At 31.4% G+C, this 21,341-nt stretch overlaps 2 protein-coding genes across 2 annotated transcripts; both read right to left on the bottom strand.

The window, feature by feature from the left end:
• Window positions 1-6,192: 6,192 nt before the first annotated feature.
• LOC108330736 (probable purine permease 5) lies at window positions 6,193-8,762 on the bottom strand. Its single transcript, XM_017565258.2, has 2 exons — window positions 8,452-8,762; window positions 6,193-7,389 (listed from the first exon to the last, which is right to left on the bottom strand). The coding sequence occupies exons 1-2, from the start codon at window positions 8,474-8,476 to the stop codon at window positions 6,299-6,301; spliced, it is 1,116 nt and encodes a 371-aa protein (XP_017420747.1). The 5' UTR covers window positions 8,477-8,762; the 3' UTR covers window positions 6,193-6,298.
• A 2,433-nt stretch (window positions 8,763-11,195) lies between these two features.
• On the bottom strand, window positions 11,196-19,939 carry LOC108331739 (AUGMIN subunit 8). Its single transcript, XM_017566639.2, has 7 exons — window positions 19,258-19,939; window positions 17,730-19,149; window positions 17,517-17,636; window positions 17,024-17,143; window positions 16,854-16,943; window positions 16,423-16,530; window positions 11,196-11,543 (listed from the first exon to the last, which is right to left on the bottom strand). Exons 2-7 carry the CDS (start codon window positions 19,038-19,040, stop codon window positions 11,499-11,501), a joined length of 1,794 nt encoding a protein of 597 aa, XP_017422128.1. The 5' UTR covers window positions 19,041-19,149; window positions 19,258-19,939; the 3' UTR covers window positions 11,196-11,498.
• Between the last annotated feature and the right edge of the window lie 1,402 nt (window positions 19,940-21,341).

Genomic DNA, 21,341 nt, shown 5'->3' with positions numbered 1-21,341 from the left:
AATATAATAAATAATTACATATTAAACTAATATTCCCTTTGATATTGATATCATGTGTGTTTAGAATTTTTGAACTTTTAATAATAGTGTTAAATAATAAAAAGTGTAATTCTTTTGTAAATAAATAATGCAATATTAAATTTTGAATTTTAATTCAGTACTTAATTGTTTGAATTAATAATTAATAAATAACCGTGTTTAATTAGTATTTGTAATAATCATAATACATATACATATTGGATATTTTAATTATGTGTAATAATCAGAGTATATATAAACTGGAATATCTTAATAGCAGGTATGTATATAAGTTTTTCAACCCAAAATTCATTAGTTATTTTGAATTAGTGGATGGATGATTAATTTTTAATTGAGAATAAACTAATATGATGATGTCAATTTATTACAATTAATTTATGGAAAGTTAAATCTTTAAATTTGTTTGGCAAGTTTTACAACTATTTGTTTGTATGAGTAATCATTAATCTCTCACTAATGTTTGTATTTATGAATAATCATTTAGAAAAAAAAAATGCTTTATATCATGTATTTTTATCTTTTAATTTTCTCATTTTTCTTATGGTGAAATATCTTCTCACCCTCTAGACACTTAAACTTATAGATATTTTAATTATTATGAACAACATATAGTAGTTCATTACTCATTAGCTTAAATTAATAAAATACTTCTAAGAATTTTTTTATAAATAAATATATTTTTTGTTATTTGACCTTATTATGTCCAGGATTCTAAAATCAATAAATATCCATTATATCACATTAAATTATTAGATCATACTCAATTATTCATTATATTTATCGTTTAAAGTTATTATTTATTTCAGATTATTTTCCATAAGTGCACTTTCTTTTGTATAACATTAATTGGACATTAGTGTTGTCTATGAAAATAAAAAAGGGATTCAAAGGAAGTTCAACAACAAATATTTTTATTCTTTAGTTTTTTTGTTAAAGGGATTTCAATATATTAAGTATTACACTTAAGAATTGAAACTAAGGATCATTTATATATAACTTCCTTTCTTCACTCAATAAAAGAGAAAATTGTGATGTAGATACAAGTTTCAAAGTGGGCAACATCATGGATGTGATAATTGACTCCAATATAGATATGTCAAATTAGTCAATTTCATAGGACTTTGTCCTAACCCATGTGTGTTAGGAATCAAAAAAGCTCACGTGATCAAAAAATTCTTTATTAAAAAAGTCCACAGAGTTAAATATTAATAAAGTTCTATGGGTTAAGACCAAGTCCTATGAGTTAGGACAAACACATAAGTCTTCTTTTAACATGTTAACTATTTTATTTCTAATAATATTCAAAATTTTGTGACTAAGTTCCAGTCATGTATTCCTAAATCAAATTATGCAATTGTATTAACATTTAGTTTTTTTTTAATTTCAAAAAATTATGTGTATTTTTATTCACTTTTGAGATACAAAATGTTTATGTTATATTTACATTGTTTTATAAAAATAATAACTTATTTAATATTTTATAGATAATTCTTTTGAAAAAAATCATTTTTTTAAAACTTAAACGCAATTATTATATTTTAGATGTCAAAACTAAAATTATGGTAAAATGTTATTTATGTATAATTTTTTTAAACAGTTTATCAAAATAAGTTTATTAAAACTTTCAAAATACAAAAAGACTAAAAGAATGTGTTTTTACGATTATATCCAAATATAAGTAATTTTTGGACTAATAAAAATGACTTATTTTGAACATTTTTTTCTTTCAAAATTAACTTATTTTTAAGCTTAAACAAATTCAATATATATTATACTTTTAATTTTTCAAAGTAATGAAAATGTATATCTAAAATATGGTTACAATTAAAAATTTATTTTGAATTTTTTTTTACAAAATCATTATTTATATATTCTTTAGGAATAATAAGTTTTTATGATTAAAAGCAAATATAAATTACCTTATGTTTTTTAAAATTTGTACAAAATAATCATTACAATAATTTCTATAAAACTACCTTTTTTATTAGATAATAAAAAATTATTATTGTACAGTAAAATTTTTAAATTATAATTTTTCTTAAGTATTCAACATTGCAAAATGGTGTTTGGAGTGAAGAAGAAAAAAATATATTAGTAAAATATCATGCAAAACTTGAAAACTGTTGAAAAAAGATTGCAATGTTTTTCTTAAACTATAATTTTTTTTAAGTATTCAACATTAATGATATGCATGTTTTAGCCCATAAATGGAAATTTTCAATTTGTAAACTCTATTGTTCGGGTCTCCTAACATAGTTTTTTGCTTGCATTATATAAATTGTCTCGTCAATATTGCCATTAAGAAACACCATCTTGACATCCATTTGATGAAACTTTAAATCATAATGTGCAACAAGAGTTATGATAAAGAATCTTTTTATGAAATTGGAGAGAAAGTCTCTTTAAAGTCAATCTCTTCCTTTTAGGTATAGCCTTTCGTCACAATATAAATCTTACCTCTCTACATTACCTTTGGAATCTTGTTTGGCTTAACAGAAGTTGATTGAGTCATCTTCAATCATACCATTATTTTCCTCATTTTCTTAGTAAAATACCATATAATAATCTCGAATAACACTTCTCCTTTTTTTCTCATTAATCTTCGCAAAAGTATTGGCTCATGAAACATAGGTTCTTGAGGATCTTGAGTTTGTTCTTCATAAACGAGCAAATTATCTTGAGTAGGAGATTCAATAACAATATCTTGTAGAAAGACATGCCTCTTCCCATAGTGACTCTGGCAAGGTGGAATAAAAAATCATGCTCCTTACCGTATCCATAAGAGTTTGTTTTGTCTTTTAGTCACACCATTCATGTTATGTGACCCTGACATGGTGTATATGGGATGATTCCACATTCCTATAGGTACTTGATAAAAGGTCCTAAACATTATTTTTCTGAATCGTCATATTTATCGTAGTATTCACCACCATGATAAAACTTGACATTTTTAATTTTTTTTAAGTTGATTCTCAACTTTGACATTAAATGATTTGAATACGTCTCATGATTGAGATTTTTCAAGTATAAAATATATGTATGTATTTCTACAGTAATTATTTATGAATGATATAAAATATTGTTGACCATTCCATATAATTGTCAATGTGTCCAAATAATAGCATAATCCATCTCAAAATACTTAATGCATCATGAATATCAAATATTTAGTAAATAATATTAGTTACTAAGAATATCTTGTTACAATGATCAAACATGAATAATAAAACATATCTTACAACAAACTCATCTTTAAATTGATTTATTATTGACATATAAAACCTTACAATTATCACATGTTTATCATATGATATGCAATTCCATCAAACATTAATTTTCTTTTGAATTGATCAATACTTACTTAGACATACATTTAACATTTCTAGTGAACAATATCCTTAAAAGAAATTATTTAATTCAATTTAATTAATTGATTTAAAAAATGCTAAACTATCAAAATTTGAGTACTTATATTATAATAAAATAAATTGTTTGTACAATTGACATTCAGGTAAAAGGGTATTGATTTTTCAACGAAACCACTCAATTAGCAATTAAGGCACTTAATACACTTCAATAGGAACAATGACATTCAAAACGTGCATTACCCTAATTGAATTCCACTTGGAAAACGAAATTCAAACTCATGCACAATTTGAACGTCGATTTCACTGGGAATCAAAATCTGATGAACGTAATAGGAGTGGTTAAAGGTTTTCAATTATAAGTATTATTAATTGCATTCAATTCACCACTGAAAAACGTTTTTCAACTCACTGTCCACCATTCCAATTAAATGTCAAATCATGCAATTAAATACTATTCACGTAATTAAATTGATTTCTCAACACGCCACTTCGCAGACATTCATAAGGTGAAGTAAAATTAAAATCCCTAAAATCAATAGTTAGGGTTTCTTAAAATTCAGAAAGAACATAACAATATAAAAGAATCATAATTTTAGATACCAATTGTTAGAGTATGTTTTTCATATGAAATCAGAATTACAGCACAATTAAATATCAATTCTTATAAACCATTTATCAATTTATGATGAAAATAGAATGCGTACTTAAATTTGTCATTTAAAATAATAAAGATGATGAATAACGAGTATATGATCTTTTAAATATAAAACACCTTAAATTTGTTATTGGGTATATTAGAATAATGTTTTGTCTCTAAAAATCAGAATTATAACTTTTTTTTTTCCGTAACTTCTATTAGTTACGTTTAGAATTATAAATTTTTTAATTTGATAATATTTTTTCATCAAATTAAAATTATTGGTTATGACATCTACGTAATTATTCTTGACATATATGTCTTTAGCTAGCTTATATAGAAATGTCATATTTACAATAAGAAAATGTATAGTTATTGACGAAAAAAAAATCTGGAAAAAAGTTATTGATAAATTTAAGAATTTTAATTACAGATAAATATTTTTATCAATAATAGATCTATCAATAAAATTCGTTGAAAAATTAAAAAAATTATTACTACCAAAAATATTAGTCAATAAATTATCATGTTTATTACTTATAGATAATTCTATCTATAAATGTTTTCAGTGAAATATGCACCAAAGTCCTTGCATTGAGTTTTCGAGCATGTCATGGTAAAAATTTGTTTGTAATGTTTTTTTTTAAATTTATTGGTCATTTAGTCACTAATAGATATTTTATCTAAACATTAGTTGATGATTTAATTTTTTTAAAATTTGTCAATAATAGACAAATTTGTGATATTTACTTTAATAATTTTTATTCACGACCAAAATTTATCAATAAATTTTTATCAGATTTTGTTGTTGATTTTTTATTCGTTAGCAAAATTTATTGACGAATATCAACAATTTTTGTATTATTAAATGAATTTTAATGATTACTAAGTAATTTTGGCCATTAAGTAATAATTTTAAGTAAATTATTTTTAAAATTGACATAATATATAATTTTTTAAAATACAATCATCGTTTTGAAACCAAATAAACTTCAACTTGTAAACAAGATTAACAATTACAACTAAACAATTATATTTAGCCAATTTTAACAAAAGCAAGACAATTGTAATAACTAAATTGTTTATTTTAACCTCAAGTACCTAATATTGCAAATGAAATAAAACTAGAACCTAACTACTAAATATATTAAAGAATATTTATTACCCATTGTTGTCATACTTGCAAATGTTAAAATTGTGTTCAAGTTTGGATGATAAGACGAATGTAGATAAAGAAAGAAAGCTATAACAACATTTCAAGGAGAATAATCATAAACATAGTTATTAAGTTCTTGGAGTCATAATGTGAGATTTATCTTTTCCTTTTATTTGTAAAATAGGTGTAAATAGTAATTTTTGGTGTAAGTTTTGATGAGTACATAAATAAATAAAAATAAAAAAAGGTAAAAACACATTATACCCAAAGAAATACAAGAAGCATGTCAAAACAAGTAATTCTAGCTCATCAAAGTATTTGTCATGTTTATCTATACAATTCCTTGAATTCACTTTGATCTAATTGATCAATCAATCAAAATGTTTAAAGACCCTCTCCACATCCTAATTACCCATTGAGCAACCTATGATCGTACTCAGAGTCCAAGTTTAAGGGACTGATGTATCTACTTATATTAAGATAGTCAATTATCATCTTACAAATTGATTATTATAGCACAATTAAAAATTAGTCACTTTGCTATAAGAAATAAAGTCGAAAAACTTAACCTATCTCTAACGTATATAGATCAATTATGGATGATAGCATTTGGCCACCAACAACTTGATAGAAGTTATACCATAAAACAACCTATAATTGACAAGATAAAATCATGCAAGCTTAAATAATAACATAACCACAATAGAAAATCTCATTGAAACCCATACTCTCTTCATACAATTTCTCACATATTTTATTATATTTTTACTGAGTTGTTCACCTAAATCCCTTATCCAAGAGAATTTCCTCTTGAAGTTCTGCCCATTATTTATTCCATAAAGTCAAACACCCGATTTCAAACTCAAGAAACCCGAAGAATAGTTGCCTTTGATAGAACTCAACCATGAGACTTTCAGACTTTGGTAATAATAGGTTATGAAGAGAAAAGTCGTGCTTCATATGCGTACTTTACAACAATCACGTCCTTGGAATATCTGAAAAGAGATTGTTAAGAAATGCAATTCTCAATATACCACAGCATGAGTTACTATATACGTACTTTACAACAATCACATCCTTCAATATCTAAGGAGAATCCTATGGACTAGAATATATAGCCACACTCTCATGATTTTTTTCCCTAATAGAACTGCCATAGATATATGAGCCAAAGCCCCAAATGGTGATCACTAGGGAGAGGATCTTGAATCCACTCATTGGATCATTCAGCAGAATAACAGCTGCAATGCTTGTTATGGGTGTTCTTACTGCGTTAAGTACACCAGCTAGCACAGTAGAACCCAAGAAAATAACAGCAGTGCCTCCCAAGACCCCCAACTGAAAAGTGATTGCACCCCAAATAAGAATAAGAACATAAGCAGCTCTACCACCTTTGAAAGTGGTAGCCTCATGTGTCATTCCCTGAAAATCACCACTCACAATTACCCCTACAGTGGTAAACAGAAAAGCAAATAGAGAAACCATGACTTGCTGTTCCAAAACCACAATGAAGGATCTTCTTCCCAATAACCTCACAAAGACCAGCTCTGAGAGGGCAAAAATAAGCCCATGAAGAGCAGATCCCATAACATCCCATACAAATCCCATGATGTATTCACTGTCACTGATATTGGGATATTTGTCTGAACTTGAGTCCAAGGCAACGATGGTCAATGCAGCAGTTATGATAAAAACAGCATTTACTATTGAAGCATTCACTTTGTTCTTCACAAGAAAATATCCAAATAGTGCAGAAAACACAAGGGATGATGATGCCACGAGTGAGGCAGTAGATGCAGGGAGGTAAGCATAGGCGTAAGCATACATGAGGTTGTCAGCAGCACTTAATAAACCCAAAATGATATAAGCCAGAGTGAGTTTCAGGTTCAGAGGGGTAGGAAAGGTTTTACTGATAAAGTATGTAGGAAACAGTATTAAGGCAGTTAGGGGCCATCCAGCAACAGCCACCCAAGATATGATCCACTTGCTCTGCCCACCGTTGTCATAGTAAACACGAGACACAATGCTGGAAGCAGGAAATGCCACAAGCATTGCCAAGATGCCAAGAACAAGAAAAATCCAATAATGGATTGGCTTTCTTTTGTAAGCTTCAGTGGCCAAGGTAGTAAATTTGGAAATCTGAGCCCGGAGTGAATCTGAGGGAATCGATGCTTCAGCCTCCATACTTTCTACACCATCACACAAAATAACTCAGAAAGATTGAAGTTTGTATTGTTATTTGCAAAGTGGTCTAAATGAATTTCTTTCGTCAGATTGAGTTTGCAAAAACAGTAATCATTTTACTCTCATTTCAAATTAAGTTTCAAGACATAACTCAAGCAAAACTCAGTTTGCAGTTGGACCTAAGTAAAAATCAAACATAGACTGATTGCTCTTGGAACATCATCTAGATAAAAAAGGAAAATCTGAGATACTTTTTTTCTTTTGCTGTACTGGTGATAACCAAAATCAATCAACAACGGCTTTAAGTTTAAGTTATCATACTCTACAAATTTTTAATATCATAGAGACAGAATTTCATCCATGGAACAATCAGTAGAATAACTAAATGAGATAATTAATAATTCAAGTATAGATTGGGAAAATATAACGTTTTTTAATCGTACTTTATCAATATTTCAGCCCAACACCGATGCATTTAACAATCAACCAAAAGTAGCATGCACTTTCCCTGTTCATCCTTTATATTACAACCAAATCAGCAGAAGATTTTTTTTTTCTTTTTTCTAATCCTTTTTTACTTGTAGCAATCAATATATTGACTGAGAAAAATCATAGAAGCAAATTATATTCCACATTTTGTAATTGCCTGGGATAATCAAGCTAGTATTCAAATAAAACGAAGGAAAATCTAAAACCATATTGATAAGAAATTTCAAGATTGAGCCAGCAGGGCATACTGATTGGTTGGGCATTGCTTCCCATCCCACCAAATTTAACTTTATCAATTTCACTAATTTCGCGTTTAAGTTAAAAATGATATAAAGCCTAACATCGTTGCTCTCAAGAAAATACTAAATTCCAGACAGAAAAATTCCGGAAAAAACAGAACAAAAATCCTTCAATACCAGTACCAGGGTCCGCAGTAAAACTCTAATTTGTCCAACATTATGCAGACAATAAAGGCAAACATAGGAAAATTAAAACAATTTTCTTGTTTATTTAAAACTTCTCAACTCACTGTAATGAATTCAAAAAGTGAAATTAAAGAGAAATTGGAGACAACAAACCAGGTGCAAGCAGTGGCATTGACATTCCGACACTGTTCCTCGGATCTCCTTAAAAAATAGGGGCAAAAAACGAGAAGGATAAACGCACGTGTAGTGTAGTCAATGTTCGCGTCAGTCTTCCATTAAAGAAATTATAAAAACTCCAATGTCGGCCTAATGATTTTGACTCTGTGAAGTGCTGACTTTTCCACCAGCGTTCTGAACCGTTAGATAAATCTAAGGGTTATCCAAAAGGGTTTCGCCAGACAGAAGTGATAGATTCGTTAGGCTTGAGAGTGTGTTAGAGAAATTTCAGAGATCCTAAACGCGATTCTTGTAAAAAGCATCTTTTCAGGAAGATGTTTATACACATACTGGTTAAATATAATAACAATAAATAAATAAATTATAAAAAATTAAAATGAAATGTTTTCAATGTTTATTCCGTTAAATATAATAACAATAAATAAATAAATTATAAAAAAATTAGAATGAAATGTGAGTGGGTAAATACCCAGCCACATCTTAACTAACACCAAGTCCATAGCCTATCTTTGAAATTAGAATTAGGGTTATTGATGATTAATCATTGCCAATCTAAGAAGAGAAACTTACATACTACTTACAAACAAATTAATTTTGTAATTTTGATAGTATAAATATATTTTTTTAAACTCATTCTATAAATATAATTAATACTTTTATTATTCTAATCAATAAATAGTTATATTGTTAGGATGACACACATAAGGATTCATCTCAATTAGCAATTAATAATAAATGTTTTATTGAAAACCTTTCATATTTTGTTTAGGATATTGATACTTGGACAACATTTTAAAATCATCTATGTGTCATTTTATGATTGGTTCAAAATTACTCCACAATCAATAATAATAATCATAAACATCAATATGGACTAATCACAAAATGACACATATATGATGTTAAAATGTTAAAAAAATAGTCAAAGTATCTATATCTTTTTTATTAAAAGGAACATAGGAATATAAAGTCTTCACCCACCTCATTTAATGAAATATTAGTTAACAAACTCTAGAATTTTGTCTTGTATGATGTATATGTTACTATGATAGATATTGTAAAGAAATATTGGGAAGATATTATATTTATTGGACATGAGAAAATAATTCTTGCATGATACATTTATGACAGAAGAGGAAGGAAAGAAACTTGAGAGTTTCAACTTATCATCTTACGGTGAAGTCCTTATACTTCTTATGTATCCAATGAAATGAAGGTGTATGCAAAAGACTTTTTCACATTCAAGTTAGTACTATCTCTAGGTAAGATAATATAAATGCATAATAAATATTTATAGTGTTCTTATAGGCTTCTTACCTTATTTTTCTTATAAACAACTGCTAAATTGTATACTTCTGATGCATGAAATTTAAAAGTATAATTAAAATTATTTAAGAAAATAATTATAAAACTTTAAATTTAATATCTTCTTTTTAATATTTTTACTTTTTTTAGTTGGACGTGGTTATACCTTTTTATTATTGGTGATTTATTGTAAATCTCCTACGCATTTTTAATTTAAACGAGTAAAAAATCATTTATAGTTACAATTTTCAATAGCTTTTGTGAATTTTAAGATATTTCTTTCATCTTAAAAAATATTTTTTTTCATTATGTAAATTTATTTGTGTAAATAGTTAAAGATAATGAAATCTCTTTGATTATATTATAGGCAAATTACACTTATATCATATGAAGTCTGCTTTTGCTAAATGTACTCACGTCCTTCTAGTTTTAAAATATACACTCCATTTTTCTAATAAAATAACACTCAATATTCTTGAATTATTCCTTATATTTTTAATAAATGACGTTCATCTCTTTTATTTTTTCTAACAAGTAACATTCAGTTCCATGCCTAAAGCCAAAATGAAAATTTATGAAAATTAAAAACTAAAGTTTTGAAATTTTATAAGTAAAACTCAGAATAATTTAATTAGGAAGTTACTCATCTTTTTATAAGATGTCATATTATATTCATCCTCTCAAAATTTTAAAATAGAGGTTATTAATAAATCAACACTCACTCTACTTATTTTATAATATTTCTACCTGTCCTAAAAGTAAACATAATAATAAATTAATAAATTTTATTATATATTTTATAACTATTTAGTTATATATTCCATCAATATTGCTCAAAAATATATATTTTTATACTTTTATAAGACTATGTATAATGACAATGTATATTTTTTGTCAACCATATATAATTGTTTAATTATTTGTATAAAAAATTGTTAACAAATTCTTTGATTTTATATTTTGCAATTTTAATTTTAATCTTTCACAAACTTTTAGTAAAGTGTTATTCAGAATAATATATAAAGACGGGAAAAACTTATTGTTAACCATTTTCTTATATTATTAAATTTCAAAACTATAAATTTATCAAAAAGTATAATAAACATATTTCAATAATTTTTAAATCAATATTTTTGCTGCTTAAAATTATTAGATATACAATTTATTTTGAAAAAAAAATTGATACAAATTTACTCTCACATATTTAAAATATTCCTGGTATACGTTGTGAATAATATTAAACATTACACTTTCACAGTTTTTGTATCCAGTATCTACAACCAATTGTTTTTAAAACATTATTTGTCATTTTGCAGTTTAATATGCAAAAGGAAGTTTGTGAAATTATAACCTTAGCCGAGAAGTTTGTACAATCAAATTACATAGCTATTAATAAATATGATAATAACAAAAGGTAAATTCGAATGATATTTTGCTCCATTGCTTTTCATTTTCTTTTCCTTATCCTGATAAAAAAATTACAAGTTGAAACCTACGGCCTCTAGTATTGGGGAAAAAGAAGAAAAAGTGTAATAAAACTATGGATTCCAGCATATTTAACTGGAAAAAAAAAAACTATTAGAAAATTTACAAAGGTAAAGAACTTAAAAGATTTTAGATATGGATACTATGGCAGAAGCCGCAAGAAATGAGTTAAAACTTGTTAGGTAAGCAGCAGGTCAGGTTCCCAAATTGGCTACTTGCTTTGTCCCCAAAGCTTATTTGATTTGCATAAGATGCGTCAAAAGGCTACTTTCTTCAACCTGGTTTTGAGAAAATTAATGAGAAAGTAATACCAGTGTGATAATGATGGTGATGAAGAAATGCATTCTATTCTATTTATGCATCGAATGCATGATAAAACATATTACAATATCTCCAAAAAGAAAATAAAATATCTGGCTCCCTATGCACCATTTCAGAAACATGTTTCTCAGGTGAAAACGGTCAATCCAAAATTTTATCAGGCAAACAACATCAGATCCAGCTAACTGGAACAAAGGGAAATGGTCATGTTACAAGAGAATGCAACGTGGACAGATATATCCTTCCAAAAAGCATCTTCAGCAAATTTTCACTATTCTTAAAGTATGCTGACATCATCAAAGAAAGGCAGAACAAAATCAAAGACACCAAAGAATTCAAAACATTAGCAAGAGTAAGGAAAGGATATCAGAAATGGCATTCGTTTTGTTAGGTTTTTGCTACGGTAATCCTAAATGGTAGCTATGTTGCAGTGTAACGGAAAAGACCAAGCCATAAAGACTATAAGAAAAGTTCCATGTTTCATCATTCATGAACAATAAATAACAGCAGTTCTCGGGCAACAGTGATGTACCCTTGTTACAATTAAAAACACTGAAAGAAGTGAAAATAAAATAACACCATTAGATGCGCTCTTGTTTTAAATGTAATCGGCTAGCATTTGGACCTTGTAAGGCCAGAGGTATGTGACCTAACAATACCAACCACTTTAGCAAGCACTCTATCCTCAAAGTGGGAAGACTGGGATGGTTTATGTTGGGAAGGGGGAGGCTAGGGCAAGGAAGAAAAAGAGGGGATGCATTGTCCAGTCAGTGCTGTGAAGTAGGTATGTGATTGGGAAGAATGAGAGAATGGAAGTATAAGGTAGACTGTAGCTGGTGTGGGGGTACAAGGATGTAGTGACATGTTGCACTGGGTGGTGTCATTAAATGGGACATTGGGAAACTTAAAGAGGTCAGTGAGCTAGGGTGGTTGTGATCTAAAGCATTCAAGGCACTTGTGTGTCTCGAGGGGGAGAGAGAAGTAATTAGTTTGGTCCTTTGAAGGGTGAAGGATGGATACATGGAAGAAGGGGTGCACATAGGAGGATAGTGAAAAGAATCGCTTGTATGTGTTGGAAGTCCCTCATCAACTAGAGATAAGGCCAATTTATAGTATATAAGTGGGTGCAAACCTCATTTTACAAACCGGTTTTGTAGGGTTAAGTTAGACTTAAAGTCTACTTCTTAACATGGTATCAAAGCATGGTTAGAGCTTATCCTAGCGAGATTTGTGTGGACATATTGTTCCACCCCCTATCGGGCCACTATCGGACCACCCATTAATGTTTAGTCTCACGCTCGAGATGTATATACTTCGGCGTGAGAGTGTGTTGGAAGTCCAACATCGACTAGAGATAAGACCAATTTATAGTATATAAGTGGGTGCAAACCTCACCTTACAAGCCGGTTTTGTGGGGTTGAGTTAGGTTTAAAATCCACTTCTTAACCGTATGAAATACCACTTATATGGCAAGGCTCTTGGTAAGGCCCAAAGTAATCGGCTGATAGTCTGTGGGAGGGACAAAGTTAGACGAAGTTTTGGCAGAATGGTTGTAGGCATAGCCATACCCAATCGTTTGGCTGCGAAAATGTAGTTTGGGTAGTGGGTGCTTGATGAGTGCATTAATAGACTAATTTTTATCAATATTAGTTTTAAAGAATAAAATACTTGTTTGTCTCTTTTTACATTGATTGTAATTTCCAGATTAGAATTTGAATTGATTGTATTGTCTTTCAAATGTAATTGTATTTTCTTAAAAGTTGTGTTGAAAATCTCACATAGACTAGAGATATAACCAAACTTCACCTTATAAGCAGATTTTGTAAAGCTAAGTTAAGCTTAAAATCCACTTTTTAAGATGATATCAAAGTTTGTATGACCTTACATGCCACTTGGCATCTAGTCCCATGCTAGAAATGTTTCATCCCTTATGCAAGGAGGTGTATTGAAGATCTCTCATTGACTAGAGATATGGCCAAAGTATAGTATACAAGTACAAACCTCGCCTTACAAGTAGGTTTTGTGAGATATAGTTTGACTTAAAGCCCACTTTTAAAGAATTCATGATGGTAGTTTGGATTGAAATTGGGCTTAAATTGAAGATGGAATTCAAGCCCAATTAAGGGACATGGTTTGGCCCAAGGAGAAGAGAGAGGTCAAATAAGCATGGAAGGCAAGCTGCTCAAATAAGCAATGAGAGCGTGTATGACTCAAGTAGTTCGGTAATCATGGTGTTGGCAAGGATTTACAAGAAATCATGTTCACTCACATTGAATTTTGTAGTTCGGTACAATATTTCAAATTGGAAACCTTCTAATTTAGTTGTCTACTTCAATTGTTTGAGTGTTTTAACTTTTCGGTAAGGAGAGCATTGAGGCATTGTTGATCAACATATATTTTGAAAGGGTGCACTAACAAATATTGATGCCACTTTTTCACTACTTCTATTATTCCATACATCTCTTGGACATACATAGAGGCTACCCGTAAGCAAGGGCACATTACTTGTTGATACTTGCGGAAAAAGGAGAGTGGACAGTCTTCTTGGCTGAGATTGGTGTTGATGCAACAAAGGGATCGGTATCCAAAACAAATGGTAGAGCAAAATCTGGTGAAGTGAGAACTGGAAGTGTAGTCATGTGTAGCTTTAATTTTTTGAATGCTGTCTCCTTGTGTATTGACTGAAATTGAATATTGAACCTTCTAGTGTTACACAGGCTATGAAAAATCGAAATTGGGTTTCAGCTATGAAACAAGAATATGATGCTCTTATTCACAAGACTTGCGATCTGGTTTCTTTTACTCCTGACAGGAGAGCAGTTGGCTGTGAATGGGTTTTTTGGATAAGAGAAAATGTTGATGGAACGGTTAATAAATATAAAGCCAGATTGATGAGATCTGTTTCATTTGAATGTTAATAATGCCTTTCTCAATGGCACTCTTGACAAAACTGTGTATATGATTCAACTTCCTGGACATAAGGTATTAGATAAATCTTTAGTTTGCAGACTTAATAAAGCCATCTTATGGCCTGAAACAAGCCCCTAGACAATGGTTAGACAAACTTAAAACAACTCTTTTGCAGCTTGGTTCTCTGTCCAGCAAGTGTGATGCTTCTCTATTTACCTATCAGCATAACTCTAAAACAGCCTACATACTGGTATATGTTGATGATATCATAATGACTCAAATTGCACTCCAGTTTTTCTCTCAAACAGCTGGGTAAACTTGATTAGTTTTTGGGATAGAAATCAACTATCGTTCAGACAAAACTGTTGTGAAGACTCAGTAAATATATTAGAGATATTTTGCATAAAACTAAGATAATAGAAGCTCAACCTACATCATCACCCATGGTCTCATCCTGCAAACTATCTAAAACAGGATCAAATTTATTTAACGGTCCCACTTTGTACATATCCGTTTTGGAGACTTGAAGTATGCTACTCTTACAAGACTTGACATTAGTTATGCTGTCAACAAAGTTTGTCAATTCATGTCGAACCCTCTGAATGCTCAATGGACAACTGTTAAAAGAACCTTACAATATCTTAAGGGAACTTCTTATGGTCTGCATATGCTACCAGCCTCTGGATGTTAGTTTTCTGTTTTCTGTTTTGTTTGTGTAATCTGTTAAGAAGGTTTAGAACCTATATAAGATCTGCTTGTTTCTCTTTCAGATAGAGTGGAATAATATACAATTCAGCTTTCATTAATACATCCATTTGAGCTAGTTGAGAGTATCGTCCTTCATATGAAAGGCAGTCATGGATTTGCGTTGTTCTAGGATACTTGATAAAAGGAAAAGTATTGTTCGACCCAGAAGAGTCAGTCCAAGGGATCTGGTCCTTCAAAAGTGTTGAGCTCAAGTTTTGGAGTTTAGGAAAGGAAGGTTAGGTGGCGGTGCCAAGATAGGCTTGGTAAGCGTTGGTAATCAACAATAATGGTATAACTGGACTGGCCAAGAGGGGTTGTCATATGTCATGTGGATGTTAGTTCCCCCAAGGGTGGGTGGGGTGAGGCGGTTTTGTGAGTCACTGGAGTAGGGGAATGGGGATGACGGGAATGGGAAGGAAATATGTTCAAGTAGTAAAGCCATTAAAGATTGCAACCGGTCATGTTTGGTGTTGATGTCTTGCTGCGGGTGGGTACCTTGGGTTTTGAGGTGGGACTTGAAGGAAGATAAACCGCCTTGGATGGACTGGAGGGTGTCATCCAAATCTTGAGTTGTTTTGGAGGTATAGAGGACGAATGAAAGCACCAAGGTTAGATTTTTGTTTGCAGCTTGTATCCGTAGGTTGGATAACATGATATTCATTCTCTTCCCGTAAACAAGTGTATAATTAAATTACCTATATCCATTACTAATAGGTATCCATCAAACTTATTCATTTGATATTCATTGCAAATATCCATGGGCACAGAATTTTTTGACATCCCTAGACAGGTGGGAGAGGCCATACCATCTCAATTTCTCTAGTGCTAGTACTTAACTTTGTGCACTTTATCTGTAATAAGGATTTCAGGATTTGATATCAAACTGATTTAGGCCTATTCCTTCAAATATTTAATACAAGCTTAGTTTTTGTTGTTACTTAAATTTACCAGTACCTCCTATCAGTACACTAATACGATTCTTAAATACAGCATAATTTAATGTTAAACCCTACATTGAGTAAATAACATCAAATTTAAATCATTTAATGCACACAGTGATAACTGATGCTTAAAATTGAAATTTATTTGCAACTAATTTATGGTCATATGCAATATAAGATTGATTTGAGATATTTGCGAGCGTAACTCATTTTCTAGAAAACATATATCATAACTCACCTGCATAGCTGCTACTGAAGCCATTAGCATTTCACATTCGTGAAGCATGGTCTTTTCCTGAACTGCTATGACAGCAACTTCAGAAATTAAACTGTTCATGCCCTCAACCTAGCACAGACAAAAATGCAATGGTGTGGGAACCAAGAATAGACCTTATAATCTGATCATGATAAAAACTTTACAGTTGGGCCTTTAACAATATTCAATTGCTTAATTTTACAAAATTTGGATGTCAAGGAAGAAAAAATTAAATATGAAACTTCAACCACTGAAAAAACGGAGGTTTAAATGTAAAAAGACATATTGGCTAGAATAATAGTTGATATACACGTGCTAGGCAATGATGGAAATTATTGAAGTTAATTTGCTATATTAATCCCCACCACTGTTAATATATACTATATAAATCTTGTAGAAAACAGCTAACTCACCCGTGAGAGCAAGGAACAGATACCAGATCCCATTGCTTGCATGACATCAACTGCTTGACAGATAGCAACTTTCAAATGCTCGATATCTGCCTGTAAAAGTATATACCAATGACGTCATTGTTTCATCTTCAGTCACCAAGAAATAAAAAACATCCTACCAGCATACATACAATTTCTCCTCCAGTTACAGGAAGACGAAGAGTGCTGGCCTCCAAGTCTTCCACGGCTCCAGATAGAGCATCAATATGGTCTCTTTCAAGTACAGCCCAATCATCAAGATAGGTCATCAGCTTCAGTCATTGTCAAAAGGCTCACATTTAAAATGCATGGCTAAGTCTTGAAATTGGAAACAATTAAAAAGACGGAGAAAAATAGAATCACACTCTGGCAAGTGAAATTGGAATCTCATCATCGTACAATACCAGATATCTAATCACAAAGATAAACCCTCTATTTCAGATATTTCTATTCTACTCCTTCCAAAACTTTAAACAAACAGAATCAAAAGCTTTGAGTTCATAAAAGATTAAACTCGTTTAAGAAGCAAACAACAATATTGCATTACTTATATTTTCATTATGAATTGTCTGAAATTAAATTATCTACAATGTCTAATCAACAATAAAGCTGGCATAAAATTAATATATTTCATAAAAAAATTACTTGATCATTCAAAACAGAATTCAGCTTAAGGTCAAGCTTTAGCTGCTGAAGATTGATCCTCTTCCTAAGCACAGACTCCCACAGGGACAAAGTAGTAATCCATACATTATAGAGAGTTTTCTGCACCATTAATTAAGGACTTTTATAAGAACAAATTGGGAAAATTATATGATATAAACCATCATATGAAAAGCCGAAAATAGATATTAATACCTCCACAATTGCATTTTGGATATAAAGAACATCCTCAGCTCTTGCATTGGCAAACCTCCATTGCAAGTATCTATTGTAGAGAAGCCGTAATTGGTGAGCATCTTCTATGTGGGATACACCCTTTTTCCCCATTTTAAAATCAGCAATAAAGCTGAGCACTGAGATTGAATTGTTTGATCGAATGGATGAATTGGTTGGCCGAATTCGAGAAGGACTGACCCCTCTAGAAGGAGGAGTTAACGGTCTTGACCTAGATGGACTGACACCTCTTGAACTAGGAGAGGATAGCACCGAGGTCTTACTCGGTGAAGACACTCGTGATCCTGGCGTTGACACGGACTGAGATCTGACTCCAGCCAATGCAATTGTAGTTGCAGAAGCAGATTTGTGAGGTCTCAATTCACGTGGAGAGCAGTCATCAACTGATCTCACCCCGCTTCCTATTCTGCCACTTCCAACAAGTGATACCAGCCTTACAGCATCACTGGAAGACCTTTGCAAGGGTTTACGTGATTCATCTGATATAGACAACCTTCTCGGTGAAGAAACACCAGTTCCCTGAACTGAAGTGTTCAAAGCAGCACAATCAAAGCTTTTGTTCAATGAATTAGAGAATACCTTCCCACCTAACCTACTGGGCCAACGATGTTGATCTATCAACCGAGAAGACAAGCTATCAACTGGCTTTGAATTCTCAGACTGATCAGAAGCGTTCTTCCCTCTAAGAGGACTCCTCTTTCTCTCTGGCGTAGGCTTTCTTACGGATGGAGTTTCAGCCTGCTTGTGCGCCACATTTGAAGACGGTCGCAGAGTCCGATCAGAAGCACTAGCAGCTGGCTTCTCTTTCTTGCTAACAGGTATGGAAATGGTATCTGACTGAAAAGAAACACTCAGACTTCGCATTGTGGAAGGCCATAGACTGTCTGGTAAACGGCTACCCGTGACCCTTCTGGACAACAATTTCCCATCAACAGATGCATCATTGGTTGGTGTAGAAGGTCTTCGTGCAGTTGGGGAGGGAGGAGTTGAAGGCCTCTTCCTTTCTGCAGAGAGAGACCTCTTTGGAAACAACTGTGAGGTTGAGGCAGACGTCGTTCTTGTAAGGTTTGGTGATGGGCATCTACGAGTACCAGACGGAGAAGCAGGAGTGGGTGACTTATATCTAGAACTAACTTCCCTTGTTGTTGAGCGTCTGGTGGTGGCTGCTGTGGCTGCATTGTTCTTTTCTGCCAGAACCAGCGGTGGTCTTACTCTTGGGCTCTCCGCAGCTTTGCTCTTCCTTGATGCTTGCCCTGATTCACAATCATCCATTCACCCTAACTAACTTTCCCTATTGGACCACATTGATCGAAAACTTCATTGAGCTAACCAGATTCGTACCAAGTTATATACAAAGGAGATCCTTTGCGGTGCTGCAAATCTGCGACAAATGCACAGTTTAAAAGTCAGACACAAAAGGAAAGCAATTCAATCGTCAAAAAAGGAAAAAGGGAGGAGAAATAAAAGAAGATAAATGCAGAAAGCGCACATCTTTACAGAGACTCAGATCTGTTGGAGAACTAATTTGCCAATCATGTCCAAGAAACGGAAGTGGGTATGCTTTTCTCATCAGATAAAGCCCAAACCCAACTAGATCGGGACACAGTAAGTAAAACCCAGAGAGGGAAAACAACATTTGGGGTAATGGGTGAGAGAAACTTGCTGAAACTGTCTCGACGTGCATTTAACGCTTATTATTATCATTAGAGGTTAGTTATCGTTTAACTGCACTAAAAAGAGGATTCAAAATGCAGTGGAAAGGGATCCCTTGAAAATTGGGGATATTGGTGGGTGGAGTAGGATAATGGGCGGTGTAAGGTACAGAGAAAGTGCATAGGGTAAGGTACGGGCTATAAAAAAATTTCCCCTTTCGTTTATCTCACGAGAGTGCCATGGTCCTGTGTGTGCTGGCAAATGGGTTCACTCCACATAAAATCGCACCTCCCTCTGCTCTCCTTCAACAAACCACTCTCATTGGGATGATGGAACCGAACTAATACATTGCATATCAGTTGTTAGCACACTTTCTTACAAAACAAACAAAAATACTAACTGTTTCATTAATGATTTTCCTATAAATTACAGCTCTTGTTTTGTTTGTAGGTTGCGCGCAATTATTATAATTTTCTTAATTTAATAACAGAAGTGGTAAGGTTCGCGGGGAGATGGGTAAAGACATGCATGTCCACGTGCAAGTGGGTTCGTTGTCCATCCCTATGAAACTAACTACATTACCTTATACAGATAAACTGATCATGTCCATCCTCTATATTTATATATTTATATTTATATATTTATATTTATAACTATTTTTATATTATTTTTAAATTTATACTTCTATATTATTATATAAAGGGTATTTTCTGTTTTCTATTTTTATCCTTAAATAATTATTTTGTCAATATAATTATTAAATATCAGAAGTATATTTTAAAATATTTTTGCAAAAAATTGTCATATGTTTTTCATTTTTATTATTATATTTGAAGTTTCTACTACTAACAAACAGTTAGTTATCTCTTATTATTTTAATTGTTTTTCTCTTATATAACTTAATCCGTTAAGTAATTAGTTAAAACTTATATATATATATATATATATATATATATATATATATATATATATATATATATATATATATATATATATATATATATAAACAAATTTTAAAAATACAAAAATTAAAAAAATGGCAGGTCAACTCGCTAGCATGCCCTTCGGTAGGGCACATTAGGATTTTCAACCCATTTTTCTAGGTAAGCCAACCTGCCTCATCCTATTTTTTAGTGGTCGACGATAAGGCAGACCTAAACAAGGAATGTTAGTCCATTTTGCCACCTCTAATATGTAAAATTCTTTTATAAAACAACATTCAAAATCTTAAATTGTCTAGACTCAATAACATCTCTTACAAAGTGCAGTCTAACATTGATACCATTGGTTCTCTCATTGTATATTTGATCATCAATTAGATGTATGACACTTTGACTATTACAATGAATAGTCCAAATCATCACGCCTTGACCTTCTTCAATGAGAAGTGGAAGGTTGATTCTTGTTGTTTAATGTTTTGTTGTCTAGTCCCACTAAACAATTTGATCCAACTCTAAAAGACTTGACCTTAACATGAACTTTCTCCCTGTGGTTCTCTATATCTCTAGACAACATGATCATTCCAATCTCATTAAATATGACATCCTTGCTTGTGAAATATCTAGCTAAATTTATAAATTGTGTAATTATGCATTTCCTCTTGTAATTGTATGATTTTATAGAAATATTAGTTGACTAGCTTAGGCCATAATTGAGCCTTAAATTAGGCTTACAAAAGTCAACCAAGAAGCCTAGAAGATGACACCTAACAATTAGACAAGAAGCTCATGGAAGAAAGTCCTATATCATGTAGAATATTGTCTTATGAGACTTTTTCTCGTCATAGGAAGGAAATAGAACACGTGAGTTTTTTAGTATTAGACAAAGCACAATATGTCTCACATGATCTATTGTATAAAATTTGTGCCTTACAAATGAAGTATATTCATGATTTATATTTTATTGTTTGATAACACTTAA

The sequence above is a fragment of the Vigna angularis genome, chromosome 4 (genome assembly GCF_016808095.1).
Source record: "Vigna angularis cultivar LongXiaoDou No.4 chromosome 4, ASM1680809v1, whole genome shotgun sequence".
NCBI classification, from domain to species: Eukaryota; Viridiplantae; Streptophyta; class Magnoliopsida; order Fabales; family Fabaceae; genus Vigna; species Vigna angularis.
This window is presented reverse-complemented; position numbering and strand designations above follow the sequence as displayed.